The sequence below is a fragment of the Copadichromis virginalis genome, linkage group LG13 (genome assembly GCF_057382275.1).
Source record: "Copadichromis virginalis isolate Kocher_CV1m ecotype Utaka linkage group LG13, C_Virginalis_male_GT1.1, whole genome shotgun sequence".
NCBI classification, from domain to species: domain Eukaryota; kingdom Metazoa; phylum Chordata; class Actinopteri; order Cichliformes; family Cichlidae; genus Copadichromis; species Copadichromis virginalis.
The window spans coordinates 17,629,527-17,646,926 of record NC_140630.1 but is presented as its reverse complement, the minus strand read 5'-3'; the positions used below and the strand labels follow the sequence as shown (position 1 = coordinate 17,646,926).

Below are 17,400 nucleotides of genomic sequence, written 5' to 3'. Positions count from 1 at the left end.
AAAAAAAGAAAGGCTGAAATAGCCGCAAGGCTATTTTACATTTTGACTTATAATTTATGCCTCCAGAGATCCGAACTTGACCTGTTATCTCACACAGTGGGAATGGTAGTAGTGCAAACAGCTTCCTGTGGCACGTTTACAACAGTTTTTTATAGTCATGACAATACGGTTTCTTAAGCCACGTTTTTGGTTGAGCAGTAGCTACACCTCTTACAATAATATGGCAGCCACTGAGGGAATACACATTTTGTAATAGCACCTTTTAAGAATAAAGCACTGAACTTGTGTAAGTATACTGCCCCCCCCCCCCCCCCCCAACAGCTTTGAGGTAAAACACTGCTGCTAGTGATGTGGAGGTATTTATATTTTACTATTGTACTGTCCCTTTACTTTACTGACTTTGACTAGTGATTGTATGTGTATTTTTAAAGCACCGATACCTGGAGGTTATTTGGCCTCGGAAAGGACAGTGAAAAAAGATTAGTTACTGAGATGCCATCTGCAATGTCCCTCTCCTCACTGGGAGGATGTCCCTTCATATGTCTGCTGGCTACAACTGCTCACACGTATAACTACCTTCTCACATCTTGAAAGCTGACTTATCCCTCCCTAACTGTGGTTTCAGTTGTTTTGTTTTGTTTTGTTTTTCTGTTAAAAAAGTGTTCAATCAGTTGCATTGGAGCTGGAAGTTGTAGTCCATGAAGAGGAGTCTTGTTCAGCATCCAGGTGGAGATCAGGACAGGCTGGTGGAGTATTTACAAGACAAGCTTTTTGGGCACTTCCCAAGAAAACTCCGGTCGGCCAAAGTGGCCGTAAGAGGCTGTCTGCTGGTAAATCGGCCTCTTCAGGTTCAGATCCCTAAGAAGAACACACAAGGGATGAGACATCGCTGGTGAGAAAGGACTGTGAAGATTTTGATCAAAACCATTTGAAGCCATAAATTCTTATACAGAGCAGAAAAAAACCATAAAGGTGAAACATGTTGTGCAATGAGCTGTAAGCACTGACTGTTTGCATGTCCTCTTGTGAGCTTGGAGTTTTTTGTTTGTATTTGGCATACATGGGTGGCAAAGTTTGTCTGTGTGTCAGAATGGCTTGTACTGCACTTTGGACCAACCTCCAACATTTATCGATTACAGAACTCTTAAACACTTGAACCAAAATGAAGTCATTGGTTATGCGGCTCTTAACAATTAAAGATTTTGGTAAATCAATTAAAAGTAGTTGTTATTGTTGAGTACTTTAAATTGGGTACTTTAAGTGCTTTAAGTTACTTAAAGTTACTGTGCTTTAAGTTACTTTCTGTTATATATATATACTGTTACAATGATGAATGTTCATATTAGTAAAACATCTCAAAACACAACTTTCTTCTTGTTTTGCTCTGTACTATATCAGTTAGAGTGGATGCTGTGTTCCTGTTGGAGGGGCAGCCAATCAAAAGAAAGAGGATGAACTAAAGGGCTGCACCAAAGCTTATTATCAAATAAATCATTATTTTTATATGTGAATCATGCAACGCTACATTAGTAGAGTGAAGATGGATAAAATAAACAAACAGCATAATAGATCCACTTTAAAATGAAATGCTCACCTATAACGCTGCATCTCAACAAGAACATTATAATAGAAAAGGGAAATCTAGGGCTAGGTTTAAATAGAGGGAAATTATCCTAAAAGGATCAGCTAAAAGTGGAAGAATCTAAATGTAAAAGGACAGCAAAAAGGATATCATATCTTTGAAGCCACCCGGCGGGTTATGTGTCCACCACGATTCCCTCTCCAATGGATAGTATTGAAAAAAAAGAAAAGAAAAGAGGAAGAATTTTCTGTATCTAACTATACTTCAACAATTTCAACTTTGATTTTTGGTGTGATTCTCTCTTAGTTTGCTTCTCTTTCCCCTCTTCCCCTGCCCCTCCCTGAGCCTGGTTCTGCTGGAGGTTTCTTCCTGTTGAAAGGGAGTTCTTCCTTCACCCTGTCGCCAAATGCTTGGTCATTGTTAGGGGTCTTTCTAATATTGTATGGTCTTTAACTTACAGAATAAAGGACCTTGAGGCAACTGTTGTTGTGAATTGGAGCTATATAAATAAAGTTGAACTGAAGTTTGAACTTAAATATTTACTTATATATTAAATTCATGTAAATGTTGCTGAACTGTACAATCAAAACTGCTCCCAACAATCATAGATGTTTACATCTGCGCTGTAACTGCAATAATTTAATCAACCGATTCGCACTACAACCTGGGTTTTCCTCTTATCTGTAGTTTATTTTATTTTATTTAATAACTGTACAGTACTCGTGTTTATAGTAACCATTGTCCTTGATGTAAATATGTAAAGAAAAAAAATTGTGTATGTTTCTGTTCTGTGTCCTGTGTACTGTTTGTTTGTATATGTGTCTTTCTGGCTGCTGTTACAACCAAATTTCCCCTTGTGGGACAATTAAAGGATTATTCTATTCTATTCTATTCTAAATTCATCAAGATATATGATGAATCTGATTTTTGATCAGTTATTTAATCCTCAAAATGCCAAAAATAGTTCCTAATTTTTTTTAACTCATATTTAGAAAGCAAGCAGAACATCTTCATGTTTGAGTAAATATTCATATTTAATCTTATGCAAACGTCATGTTTATGTGTTTTTACCTGACAATGACTCCTGGCCTGAGATCAAAGTTCTTGTTGACAATCTTGAGCAATTCTGACTCTGACTTCTGAGAGGACCCGTATGTGAACAAGGAGATGGAAAGAGGTTGGGCCACTCCGATCGCATAAGACACCTGGAACACACACAGAGATGTGGTTTGCATATTTGTACTGTACTCCAGTCATCTGTCATCTATGCACAGCTTTGGAGGGTTAAGCTGTAACTTCACCTGAACCAGAACTCTCCTGCACAGTTTGGCTTTAACCAGAGACTTGGCCACCCAGCGAGCAGCATAGGCAGCAGAGCGATCAACCTTTGAGAAATCTTTGCCAGAGAAAGCTCCGCCACCGTGAGCCCCCCAGCCACCGTATGTGTCTACAATAATCTTCCTTCCTGTTACACCAGCATCACCCTGTTTGCAAAAAAGGAAGAAGATGAGCAAAAACCAGTGATGACTTTCTAGTTTGCTTTATTATTTTTCCCCCAGTGTGTGATGATTACCTGTGGTCCTCCAATGACGAAGCGACCACTTGGCTGGAGATGGTAGACGGTTTTGCTGTCCAAATATTTTGCAGGGACCACGGATTTGATCACCTGACAGAAACAAGCCAGCATTAAAACCAAACATGTGACTTTATTTCCCACACGACACATTACACAGAGCCCAGTCAGGTGTGTTCATGAGGATCTACCATTTCCATTAGGACTCTCTGTTGTTCCTCCAGAGTGACGCCGTCATCGTGCTGGACAGAGATCACAATGGTGTGAACTCTCTTGGGGATCACAGCTCCATTCTTCTGGTCATAATGCACGGTCACCTGTGGGATTAACAAGAATTGGTACACTCACTGAAGCTGTAGTTAGCTGTTTTATGGTGCCTGTGACAACACAGCTTCAGACAGGTTATCAGATTTTCTAATGAAATATATCCAAGCTTGAAAGAAAAAGTTCCCAAACTGCTGTGGTGTTGTGTTTTGGGTAAGTAAAAAATGTGCACATGTTGCACGACCTCACCTGTGTTTTAGAGTCGGCACGCAGCCAGGGAACGATGCCATTGCGTCTAAGTTCAGACATCTTTTCATTGAGTTTGTGAGCTAAGACGATGGTGAGCGGCATGCACTCCTCCGTCTCGTCTGTGGCATAGCCGAACATCAGACCCTACAGAACGAGTCAGAAAATCAGTGAAGGCAAAACAAAGAAGTAAACAAGGAATATCAAAATACTGATATTCAGCATGCTCTTTTATCAGTAATATCTTCAGCACTTTCTATTATCATATGACACAAAATACATAAAATATAAGCTATGAAAAGAACAATAATGGCTAATGGTCATACAGGCATTTATAGAAGACAAAATAGAAGTAGATGTTGAAATGATAAAAACAAATATCAGGTAGATTATACCGTGTATGGTTATGGGACTTTATATATAATATAGTCAAATTACTCCATATTTCATTGGTTAGTCTTAAGCATGGGATAATTTTTTTCAGCCAGAAGTCTCTTATAGAAATAATGATCCTGAGCCGTGAGTTTGTCTCTTACTGAGGTATAATGCAGAGAAAGCATCAATTTAATCTAAACATGTTATTTCTTTATCTTTTGCCCAAACTATTAAGGATGATGATGGTGTTACTGATTAAACTACACTGATTCACTCAAGTACTGCACTCATATACAATTGTATAATTTAATAATTTCCTTTCTCTGCTGCATTATACTTCTACTCCACGACATACTGGACATATTTTTTTTATCATGCTTCAGATTACTTAAAGACTGTGAGCAATTTCATGAAAAGGAAGTTTCGCCTCTACACATCAAAGTTTTATCCTCAAATTTGTGACCCTTTAAAGAGCCACAAACACTTGGCTGGGGACCCTATTTACTATACTACAATACATTTATTTGCAAAAGTAACATAAACACTTATCGAATCTAATAATGATATATCAGTCATGAAGCACATTTTTCTGCCTTACAATCAGCTTGTAACATTTAGGATTTTAAATATTGGACTAGATAAAACTACTTTTTCCACCTCTACTGAACTGATAAACCTGAACACACCAACACTATTGCACCAGATCTCGTCTGTATTCTCTACTGTTGAAGTAAAGAGTCAAACAAACTGTGCTCGGTCAGGGTCACTCACTTGTCAAGCCAAAGTGACCCAGTGACACTGCTGTGGCCCTACCTGGTCTCCAGCTCCAATGTCTTCTTCTTTCCGGTCAACATGGACCCCCTGAGCAATGTCTGGACTCTGCTGCTCCAGGGCCACCAGCACATTACATGTCTTGTAGTCGAAACCTTCAGAAGGGAAGTGAATTGGATTGAGATGGTTAAGAGGGAAACGCTAAATACAGAGAACAGAAATAATGTCTATTTTTTTGCTTTCTCACCTTTCTCCGAGTTGTCGTAGCCGATGTGCTTGATGGTGTCCCTCACCACCCTCTGATAGTCCACGACGGCCCGAGATGTGATCTCTCCGCAGAGCAACACCATGCCAGTCTTACACACCGTCTCTGCCAATGCAAACTTTAATTACAAAGCTGTTTTGCCATCACCAGCAAGTTGTCCACACTGAAATACAATAAACAGTATCAACACTGCATACGACATAAAATCCAGGTGAAATTCAGACCAGTGGGTTAGTTGGCTTATACTCTGCCTTCATCATGTGGTCCCTTTTTTTGCTAAGACAAACTGATTCATTAGATTGTGCCTCTTCTTGGTTTTGCCATTTTTTTTAACGGAAAAAGAGACAAATTCTGGCTCACCACAGGCCACTTTGGCATCGGGATCCTGCTTCAGATGTGCATCCAGGACAGCATCACTGATCTGGTCACAAATCTTGTCTGTGGACACATAACAGGTAAAAACATCAGATTCCGAAGATTTTTTACAAATGCATTGAAAAAAATGACATATTGCATTTTAAATTGCACGCTTAGCCTAACACTAATAATAGAAGATGTCAATTTTGTAATTTATATGAAAGTATGAAAGGTTACATCCTAATATTTCACATAGCAGTAGTTGAATGTTTTACTTTAGCATGGCAGCAGGGCAATGCCTCACTATACATCCCATTCATCTGTCTGTGTCGTCCTGCTGAAGCAATGCAGGAGACCGGTTACATCAGAAAGCCCATCAGCATCTGACTACTCTGCTGGTGAAACAGGTGCATCTTAGGAAAAGCCACTAAAATAGCCACTATCTGTGGGAACAGCCCAGACTTTGAGTTGTGTTATCAAATTCAAAAGTGTGTACTGCAATGTTCTGCCAAGGCCACCCAACTCTGTTACTGAACAAACAGTAGAAGTAAAACTTCAAACCTGTGAAGTTTATCATTAAAATTGGCTTCAGGAGTGCTACGTGCTTCCAAAATGAAATTTTTTTTTTTTAAAAGAACCTCCTTAAATGATAAATACAGGGACACCATGATGTGTGACACATGGATCTACATCACTTGCTGTTTCAGAGGACAGTTTGAAAGGGATTTTGAATTCAGGCGCATTGGTATTACCTTTTGTATGCTTCATCCTCTCATAAGCACTTTGTCAGATTAGCATACTTTTACTTCAGAACTACATTAATATAGATCCAGATTAAAAGAGCAGTTTTACTTTTTAATTATTTTATTTATTTAATTTTTTAACAGTCGGCATTTATGTGATACTGCCCCTGTCTGTGAAGCTGCACAACTCTTACTCATTATCGATTTAGCACATGGGACTTTGAAAGGTTACATATTTGTGAAAGGATTACAAAACACATTGACGGGGCACCGTGGGGTTTAAAGGCAACATGGAGGACAGAGTTCTTTACTTGTACTACTACAAGTTAAGCAAGGTTTGTGTGGAACATCTGGGAGTCATTTTACTGAGTATTTGATATAATTTAACTAGATTAAAGTATAACATAGTCAAACTAATTTTACCACATTGTCACTTCTTATCTTATTGTGTACTTGAGACATTGTTCTTGAAGAGCATTTTGCGTGTCTTTAGATCTCTTCTTTTGCACACTAAATTAAACGTGTGTGTCTGCCCTCTTCTTGGACATTTTTTAAGCATGTAACTGTGCACCAGTCAGACACACATTTGCTTCCAGCTGCCTACAAGTGAGAGTGAAGGCCACTAAACACATGTTGCTGTGAATGGAATACCATCCATGCCTGGCGGGTAAACACGCAGCACTGTGGAGTTACTTTGGACATAGTGTCCAGCTTGCATCAAGTTTATTTATATGCATGCTATTTCTGCAAGATAACACTGCATTTTCAATGGAAGTGTTGAGCTTATAATTGAATGCATTAAAATTTAATGTCACTGTAGCAGAGGTGGCTAGACTTTGTAAAAAGACTCACCTGGATGTCCCTCTCCAACGGACTCTGAAGTGAACATGAAAGAACCTTCTTCCAGATGATCACTCATTTTTTCTGTGGGGTAAGGTTATTCAATTTCCAGTGCAGAGAGATCCTAAGGTGGCTTTATATTCCTACTGGCGTTCTTTACCAGAAAGATAAAAGAAAGGGAGGCCAACAGCCCTGCAGCCAAAGCGTAATCTGTCCTGCAAACTTCACATCTGTGTCCACATGGCCCAATATATATGGCTAAGGGGACACACATGCATTCTGTAACTCATTTACACACACACACACACACACACACACACACACACACACACACACACACACACACACACACACGAATCCATGGGACAGTCCATTCCAGGGGGAGTGGATGATGGGAGGGAATTTCAGCTCAAACTGCTTGTTAACCCTTTGTAAACATTGTAATGTTCAATAGTGTGTTTTCAGTCTCCACCTGCTCTGACTGCTCTGCTTCAGGGCGGGACGTTTCCGTGTCCAAGCAGAAACATCTTTGAGAAGGAGTTCCCCTACCCCCCACAACACACAGGTGGGACAGCCAAGTTAGGGTAGCCTATGGACAGAGAGAGAAAGGTAGCTGCTGTTAGCAGGAAAATGATGCAATTACTTGTGTTTACATCATTCAAGTAAATCAGTTTACACTGCTGTGGTGAAAAGACACAAAAAATTACTAGAAAGGACTTATGAATAAGAGAAACTTTAAAAGTTACACAGTAAAACTAAATCAACAAATAAAATAGAAAAAAATCAATCTGTGGTTTCAAAAATATGGAAATAAATTAAAAACAGAACACTGTACTACATTTTAATGTTTCCTTTTACAGTGTAGTTCATTATTTGGTGTACTGACCAAAATGATTTTCTATTCATTCATTTGAATTTGATACGTTTTCCTGATTTTACATTTTATTAAACTGCAGCTGGAAATTGACCAACATTTCTTCGAATACACTTGAGCTGCTTATGAATTTTATACTTCTTTTTTATACTTCTTTATACTCTGTGCTATTAAACATTGTTACTGCTCAAATATTTTCAAGCTTACGATTCATTTCATCATGTAGACATTTGCCAGTAGTTTAATAACTACAAATACCAACCACAAAAATGTACCATATAAAGGCACATTTGATTTAAAGGGCACAAAACAGTCACCTTCATCATAAGTGTCCTATTTATAACATCTGATTTTAATTATTAGTGCAATTCAAATAGAAATCAAATTAAAGGGAAAATTAAGGTTAAAAAATACTGCCTCAAAACTCCACTCCACTACATGAGCAAACATACCTGTTTTTTTATGACTGTATTCTCTAATTGAAATCTCCAAGTCCCAATAAAGTCACAACTTTAAAGAAAAAACACTCTAAAAGCAAAAGACATTTTAAAAAGAATAAATACGTGAAATTTGTACTTTGGTTCAGATCTATATAATTAGTTTATTTCATTGCCAATAATTAGGTTTAGAGAAGACAGTCACCTGTTGCCTGAATGCACTTTTCCATCCAAGTCCCAGCCTGGGGCTCTTGTCTTTGTATACAACTGCAGAAAATATCAAACCCTGTCCGGAGAGAAGATCAAATAAATGAAGATCTGTCTCTTAGATACCTAATGACCTTCTCGTGATTCACCGTGTCTGTGTTTTTGCAAAATATTAGGAGCTATAAAGGGATGCTTAGGAAAAGATCCTCACTATCATATAAATACAAACACAATACATGCTTGAAGAAACATTAACATACAGAAAAATGGCTCTGACTCAGTTTCTTGTCCCATTAAATGCAACAAGAGTGCAGTGGGCCAATCCTTTTTCTCTACGTCTTTCCATCATCTGGCTCTAATTTCACTCAGTGTTGAGTTGGCCTTGAGAAATGAGATGAGAATTTTAACTAGCTTCCTGTAGTGAATAAAATACCACTCTTCCTGACAGCTTTGGGACTTTTAAAGCAGATTTGATGTATGTATTATGCATTGTGGAACTTATTGCTGAAAACAAGAGCTTTGCAATAATAATCGGCTTGATGAAATTAGTGAAAACAACTGATAATCAGGAATGCACACAAGAGAGGAATTTGGAATTTTTAGGAAATACAGGAGGGTAGGCGAAAATGAGAAACAGCTGTGTTGACTTACAAATAAATACCACTCACATAAGTAGCATGCTCACCGAACCTGAAATCTGCACAGCTATCTAGCTAAGATATCTGAACTATCTATTATATAGTTTATAGTTAAAATATTTAAAGGTAATATAAATTAGCATAGTGCAGCTAGAAAATTTTACAAAGGGGGCAAAGGAGGGACAAGAGGTCTTGGCAGGGTGGCACATATGTCTTCAGCGAAGTATGTGAAAATCCCCTATATGTAAATAGAGTCAACAAAATATCTACGAAACATTTATTGTATCGTTATCATAGAGAAAAATATAAATAGTAGATTAACATAATGGACAAAGAGTTAATAGCTTAAGATTGTTAGCTATGATATTAAAAGCGATAAAAGTACTGTTTTTAACTGATGTACTGTTAAATATTAAGTCAAAGGTAAAAGCAAAAACAAGAAATATAAAAAACAAACAGTCAAACAACCTCCCACTCCCACCCCTGGCTAATTAGAGATATTTAGCTAAAAGTAATGTTGTAATATAAATGTAAAGGAAAAAAAATTAGTAGTGATAACAATAATTAGATGAAACCATTATCAGGCAATCTGAAATTATTAAAATACTTGATAGCCAAAGAAAACAGCTAACAGTTAACAACGATATCGTAACTGTTAAGAAACAGCTAAAAATTTAGACATTTAGCTAAAATCATAGATAGTAAAAAAACAAAACAAAAACAAAACCCTTTGTTTATGGCTAAATCATTTGTTTTTCAACTCTAATTCATCATATAAGCTGAAAACCTTAAACAGTTGACAAATGCATCAATAGCTGATCTTAAATAGTTAATTTGAAATAGTAGGCACGTGTTAATTATATATACTTAGCTGAAAGCAACAGTTAAAATGTCACTAGCAATGCACAGTTAGCTAATATTTAGCTAAAAAATCGCCTAATATTCAAACATAAATTAGCTTAGTGCTAACTGAAACATTTTTCAATTGTAGAAATTAGCCAGAAATAATTTATCTACCTGTGTTGTTTTAGTAATAATTACATGAAAAACAATGAAACCTAATTTGACATTACAAATAAAAAATGGATAACCTAAATTCCTAGTTGAAAGAGTGAACTGTATACATGAAATGCAAAATAACAGCAATCAAACTATTTTTATGGATTGATCTAAAATACCTAATTTCCTTTGTACATTGCTATCTCAGATTTTAAAGCATGACTTAGCAAACATGTTGGGCAATAACAACATAGTAGGAGATTGTTAGTAGACACGCCTTATTTAGTCATGTCTCCTGCTGTAAAAAATAAAACCAGTCAGAACCTGGTTAGATTTAGAGTGTACTGAGTGTCCTACCACAGGGACACTGCGCTACCTTCAAAATCTAATAATAAGCTATCTAATAGGAGACAGAGGTCAGAGGGGATTTAACATAACAAAACGTGAACTACATCAAACCAGAGAAGATGTGAAAGTCCTGTTTGATGCCAAAGAAAGTGGAGAACCACTCTGGTGTCATAACTGATTAACCTCTGGATCATACACCCCTGTATGTTTTGGTCTAAAAATGCTCAACACAAGCGCATGTTGCTGTGTGTACATGTGAACTCACAAAAAGAGAGTATTTGTTAATGATTGACTGAGAAAAATGGGTCAAAAGAAGGACTTGACAGGCTCAGAAAAGTCAAAAATAGTGAGATATCTTGCAGAGGGATGCAGCAGTCTCAACATTGCAAAGCTTCTGAAGCGTGATCATCGAACAATCAAGCGTTTCATTCAAAATAGTCAACAGGGTCGCAAGAAGCGTGTGGAAAAACCAAGGCGCAAAATAACTGCCCATGAACTGAGAAAAGTCAAGCGTGCAGCTGCCAAGATGCCACTTGCCACCAGTTTGGCCATATTTCAGAGCTGCAACATCACTGGAGTGCCCAAAAGCACAAGGTGTGCAATACTCAGAGACATGGCCAAGGTAAGAAAGGCTGAAAGACGACCACCACTGAACAAGACACACAAGCTGAAACGTCAAGACTGGGCCAAGAAATATCTCAAGACTGGTTTTTCTAAGGTTTTATGGACTGATGAAATGAGAGTGAGTCTTGATGGGCCAGATGGATGGGCCCGTGGCTGGATTGGTAAAGGGCAGAGAGCTCCAGTCCGACTCAGACGCCAGCAAGGTGGAGGTGGAGTACTGGTTTGGGCTGGTATCATCAAAGATGAGCTTGTGGGGCCTTTTCGGGTTGAGGATGGAGTCAAGCTCAACTCCCAGTCCTACTGCCAGTTTCTGGAAGACACCTTCTTCAAGCAGTGGTACAGGAAGAAGTCTGCATCCTTCAAGAAAAACATGATTTTCATGCAGGACAATGCTCCATCACACGCGTCCAAGTACTCCACAGCGTGGCTGGCAAGAAAGGGTATAAAAGAAGAAAAACTAATGACATGGCCTCCTTGTTCACCTGATCTGAACCCCATTGAGAACCTGTGGTCCATCATCAAATGTGAGAATTACGAGGAGGGAAAACAGTACACCTCTCTGAACAGTGTCTGGGAGGCTGTGGTTGCTGCTGCACGCAATGTTGATGGTGGACAGATCAAAACACTGACAGAATCCATGGATGGCAGGCTTTTGAGTGTCCTTGCAAAGAAAGGTGGCTATATTGGTCGCTGATTTGTTTTTGTTTTGTTTTTGAATGTCAGAAATGCATATTTGTGAATGTAGAGATGTTATATTGGTTTCACTGGTAAAAATAAATAATTGAAATGGGTATATATTTGTTTTTGTTAAGTTGCCTAATAATTATGCACAGTAATAGTCACCTGCACACACAGATATCCCCCTAAAATAGCTAAAACTAAAAACTACTTCCAAAAACATTCAGCTTTGATATTAATGAGTTTTTTGGGTTCATTGAGAACATGGTTGTTGTTCAATAATAAAATTATTCCTCAAAAATACAACTTGCCTAATAATTCTACAATCCCTGTAGTGGGGACCACTCTGAGTTCTTAAACTGATTATCATATTAATTCAAGCTAATTAGAAATTATTAGTATAAGCTCCATTCATTGAAGATTATCGTTACTATTTTGTTTCTATAAAGAAACTCCATGTAGAGCTGTCTTATTTATTTTTCTTCTATTTAATTGATGTGGAGGAACATTTGGGTATACACTAAAATGTGCCATGTAACCATGAATTGTTTGATATCTTCTAATTAGTCATTGTGTGTTTGAAATTTACCGAAGACACACACACTAGATAGGGTCTAAAGTTCAAATCCTCTTGAACTTTCAGCTACTAAGAGCCTGTCGGAAAATGAAAAGCACAAAAGATAGTAGACTTATGAACTTTGTATTTCTACAAGGGAGCTTTCCAGTGTATTTAAACCTTCACGTATTTTGAACATTAATTACCAAGTTCCATTTCTTTTTAATCGTCATTTAAGCTGCAATATTTCCCAATGTTGCCCCTCCAATCCGAAAGCACTTTGACAAGATCAAGCCACGTGACAGTGTAACCTCCTCCTGTTTGATTGGCTACCTGAAAGTGTGTCTTTTAAAGCCGGGTCATGGTTTCTGGGTCACCTCGGGGCTTGAGGGTCAGTCAGACTCAAACTTGACAGAACAAGATATGTTAAGCGAACCCCGAGGGCCTCAGAGGGAGTGGGTGTTAACACCTGTTTGTCTTTCCTCAGGTTCAAAGACATGCAGTTTACCTCTGCAGCTCACCTCTCCACAACCTGAGCTCATCTAGTCACCAACCAGTTTCATCTGGATGGCAGTGAGAGCAGGCAGGAAAAGTCGGATCTCTCCTGGCTTGGACTTTTTGCCCTACAACTTGTTATATAAGCAGCAGCAGTCAGTAAACAGCAGATAATGCACACAGTTTGTCACCAGATTTAATTTACTATATGCTCAGATACATAGTGACTTCTTATCAAAAGTTTGTGGTTTTGCAGACTTTTACTACCTACTGGCTTGTTGTTTGTAGTCATCTGAATTATTGGCTTGAAAATCCTTTCATATCAAAAATATGATTATTACAATTTGCTCACAATTTTAACAAATAAAGAAAGCAAATCTATCTCCACCATCAAGGTACCAGGCACAGATTACAATTGCTATCATTCTCACTCTCCTTCTTTAACTACAGATTTAGCTCGCTGATTGGCTTCATGAGTGCAATAAGAACGTAACATGTCAACCAATGCAAATGAGCAACAACACCACACAGGAGGTGGGGCGCAGTTCTTCAGCTTTGATTGGCTGTCTGTCCCACACACTCCCAGCAGCACTGGTCCCACACAACAGTGTTCTACATTTGTTTATATGTTTGCATTTGTGTGTTAGTGTGACGGGAACACCAGCAGGGAAACAAAGCCAAGACGTCACTTGAACCTCACAGATGAGTTTTACACAATGGTTAAAGCACATTAAATCATCACAAATGGATGAGTTTTTTCTAATATAAACGAAAACAAAAACAGGTCATCTGTTACGTTACCAAGTAAACGACCTATAATCATTTACAGCAACAAAAAGACGCCTCTGGGCAGATTAACCCAGCACATGGCTGAGCCAGAGGGAGTGCAGCAGCTGGGTTGGTGGAGAGTCACCCTGCCCTATCTGTACTCCAGCCCATTTGGGACTCTCAGCACATTCCTCTGTGAAGCTGACACCAATGAGTGAAATATTACCCTCAATACCACTCTAGCAATCCACTTTCCACATAGAAATCATGGAGCAAGGCATGATATTCGTTTGACTTGCCTCTGTGTAATTAAATCTTTCCTCAGTATCTTCTATCTTCAGTCCTTTGGCTTGTTGAAAAAGAGTACTACCACCAGTTTTTCTAACATTAATAGCAATGCCCTCAATATCAGGAAATATCCACCTGCAAAACCACTACATTAAAACGATTATTTATTTACTGGCCCACTCTATTTTACTGCATTATTAGGTAATAAAGTAGTAAACTGCAATGTCATTGTAATGGGAATGCTGATTTTAAGCATATATCAGTTGTTTTATTGCTACAGATAGGGACAAGCAGAAAAGGATACAAGGTTAGAAATAAACTAATGGGCAGCATTTAGCTTTTCAAGAAAAATTAGTTTACAAAAAAATAAGTCAAAATCAAGGTCAAATGTGAGAATTTGACTGATTTTGCATTTTAAATAGATTAAAATTTGTAATTTCATTAATCTGATTTAGGGAAAACAACAACCATTATGCTCATGATACTCAAATATATCTGACACTGAAACCAGACACCAACTCCTTAACCTGTAGTTTATCTGAGGTTAAATCTGGGCTTTCACAAAATTTCCAATTTAACAAAAATAAAACAGAAATTTCAGCAGATCATTGCACTCAACGGCAGACAGTTACACTTTGCATTAGTCCTTCACAACAAATCTAAAAAGTACAAAAAAAAAAAAAAGCTGAACAAAAAAAAATCATCAAATCAGTTCTCAAAGACAGTGTTTTTCAATAAAAACGTTTAAGTAAAGTTAAAACATTTCTTTTTAACAATGTTTTTCTAACACCCAGAATGAATTAATGAAATTCGTTATATGTGGAACTGAGCAAAACCTGAATATCACAACTGCAGATGGCTCAACATGTCTAATAGACTAATGTGTGGTACACAGAGGCATGTTTAATCAATTCTTGACTTGGCTATAACTGGAAAACTGATTAAAATGTGGGATTGATGAATGAGCAAAACAATAATAAACAATGCTATTTGTATCATGGAAGTCAGCTACTGCAGACTTTGTAATGTCGTTAACCTCCTGCAGGTGTCAGTGTTGGTCTCAGCCGATCACAAGAGATGTCCAGTTACTTTCAGCTTGTTTTGCTGGCAAGTAATGAAGAATCACAGAAAAGTGCAACATCCATAAGCAACCTCTGAGTTCCTGTCTAGTTTTATTTATTAATGTTAGCAGCTTAATTGTAATTAGAACAACATAACTCATTAAATAAATATCCAAAAATGCTGTTGCACCACCGAGTCTGCATTGCTGCTTGATAAGCTGTCTGTGCTGCACCATGCTGAACCTGGTACTGAGAATTCAGCTCATCGTAATCCCTGTTTAACAGCAGATTTTGAGGAATTCCTTGCATGTTTTCTTCATATGAGTAAGGATTTGACTGTGATTGGGCTGATCTGAGGGTTGAGAGATTACCAGGCTGCTTGAAAACATAAGATTTCTCCACATTTCTCCGTGCAGCACAGCCTGGTAAGAGTTACTTTACAGATTCTAGTTCAGTTAAGTGCTTATACATTATTAATGACACTATTTTATGTTGTTTAGTTTGGTGACATTCAGAGGGACTGTCCCATGAAAAGACTTTGAGATCATCTTGATTCCCAGCTTGCATGAGCGTGCGATAAAGACGGAAACATATCTGAAAGTTAATCTTTGTGCTTGCTTTCTGTGCAGGTCTTCATAGAGCCAGTTTAGGACCATGGTGACTGTTACCACTGTCCTGAAGGCAGTGAGTCTGTTTGTTGCAGAGGTCATAAGCTCCATTACAGACTGGTTCCAGACCAAACCAGTCTGGGCCGACCTAAAAATATTGGAGGACACAGAGCTGAAGACAACTGGAGGGGGTAAGTCAAAGAACAGTATTAAAATTATAACAACTTAGAGATCTGAACATTTGAAATGCAAATTGTATTTTTTATTTGTGGTGGGAAAAAGTATATATATATATATGTGTGTGTGTGTGTGTGTGTGTGTGTGTGTGTGTGTGTGTGTGTGTATTAACACAGGAACTTGTCTGCAAGACTGATAAACGGAGAGAGTAATTAAATTATGTGAAAAATTGTAAATTTGTAAAATTATCCAACACCATTCAAACTTTCATTAACATTTAGAGGAGAGAAGATTTTTAAGACACATAAATATGGTTCATTTTAAGGATGTGAGTTCTCTTTCTTTAAGGGAAACTCAGTGGCATTTAGATTCAGAAATGCTCTGCTGTCTCTTTTAGTCCATGAGAGACACAAGGCCAAAACCCTGTGGGAGAAGACTGGAGCTGTAGTCATGGTCGTACGCCGACCCGGATGATTACTGTGCAGAGAGGTATGAAGTGAGATACCCATGTGTGTAAAAAGAACTGCTTATCTTTCACTCATGCTTTTGATTCTTTCTTTCCTTGTCCCTCTAGGAGGCTGCTGAGCTGTCCTCTCTGAACTCCCAGCTGCAGGACCTTGAAGTTCCCCTCATTGCGGTGGTGAAAGAAAACCTCGGCAAAGAGCTGGACTGCTTCAAGAAATACTTTTTGGGGAAAGTCTACGTGGATCAGAAGGTCTTATGTTGCTCCTCTATGCAATGTTTTGGGATATTCAAAGAAAAAAGGAAGGTTTCATAATTAAAGCCAATAAGCTTTATATTCACTCTCACAGAAAAACTTCTATGGCCCACAAGTGAGGTGGATGTGTCTCTCCATGTTTCTGCGCATCGGTGTGTGGAGGAACATCTGGAGGGCCTACAGGAGGGGCTTCTGGGGAAACCTAAGAGGTGAAGGACTAGTGCTGGGAGGAGTCTTTGTCATTGGGCCAGGAGATCAGGTAGAGCACAAGTGAAGTTTGAAAAAATACCTTATCGCAAGTGTATCTGGATATTTTCATTGGTTATGATTGATTATATTTCTTCTCCCAGGGTATTCTACTGGAGCACCGGGAGAAGGAATTTGGGGATAAAGTGAATATGCTGGCAGTGCTCAGAGCAGCCCGCAAAATGCGAGAAGACATGAAAGGATAGATGCCAGAATTATTATTAGCTTGTGTGATAGTGATAGATAACATGTTCCTAAAAGCATGTCCTCTAGCAAATAAGAATGAACAAGCTGAGATGTCATGCGATGTGGTTAAAATGTGACACTTTAAATGTGTAATGACTCAATGTCTGGTTATATGAGCTCGACTGTGTAATGATGTTTTGTGTGTTTTTAATGATGGGTTGTTTCTAAACTAATAAAGACAGAACAGCTCTGATCCCAAAGCGCACAAAACCAACACCTTAATCTGGGCCTAATATGATGAAAATTTAATGTAAACTGCATCCCTAGTAGTTAACAATAAAACGATACATCAGCGATGCTCATAGAGAGCCCGTACATTTACCTGTTTCTCAGTCTTGCTTTGACTTTTCTCAATTACGTCAAACGATATTAAATCTTGCTCGATTAGTTTCCCCTGCGCTTAGAATCGGTTAGTA

At 38.1% G+C, this 17,400-nt stretch overlaps 1 protein-coding gene and 1 pseudogene across 2 annotated transcripts; one reads left to right on the top strand and one right to left on the bottom strand.

Moving 5' to 3' along the window:
- Positions 1-304: 304 nt before the first annotated feature.
- Positions 305-7,259, bottom strand: mat1a (methionine adenosyltransferase 1A). Its single transcript, XM_085477678.1, has 10 exons — positions 7,029-7,259; positions 5,437-5,514; positions 5,059-5,181; positions 4,854-4,966; positions 3,669-3,812; positions 3,347-3,472; positions 3,156-3,248; positions 2,884-3,066; positions 2,654-2,787; positions 305-858 (listed from the first exon to the last, which is right to left on the bottom strand). The coding sequence occupies exons 1-10, from the start codon at positions 7,093-7,095 to the stop codon at positions 756-758; spliced, it is 1,164 nt and encodes a 387-aa protein (XP_085333804.1). The 5' UTR covers positions 7,096-7,259; the 3' UTR covers positions 305-755.
- Positions 7,260-15,626: 8,367 nt separating this feature from the next.
- LOC146695478 (peroxiredoxin-like 2A) lies at positions 15,627-17,321 on the top strand (annotated as a pseudogene). Its single transcript, XR_014923589.1, has 5 exons — positions 15,627-15,788; positions 16,172-16,263; positions 16,349-16,489; positions 16,587-16,751; positions 16,843-17,321. The product of XR_014923589.1 is annotated as a peroxiredoxin-like 2A (transcript).
- The last annotated feature ends 79 nt before the right edge of the window (positions 17,322-17,400 follow it).

What these genes read in the sequence shown, in the direction of transcription:
- mat1a (XM_085477678.1), bottom strand. Translation starts at nt 7,095, where the DNA reads ATGAGTGATCATCTGGAAGAAGGTTCTTTCATGTTCACTTCAGAGTCC. An exon ending in GTGCCGACTCTAAAACACAG is followed by an intron (nt 3,473 to 3,668) that starts GTGAGGTCGTGC and finishes TTAATCCCACAG; the next exon opens with GTGACCGTGCATTATGACCA. An exon ending in AGGCCAGGAGTCATTGTCAG is followed by an intron (nt 859 to 2,653) that starts GTAAAAACACAT and finishes TGTTCTTCTTAG; the next exon opens with GGATCTGAACCTGAAGAGGC.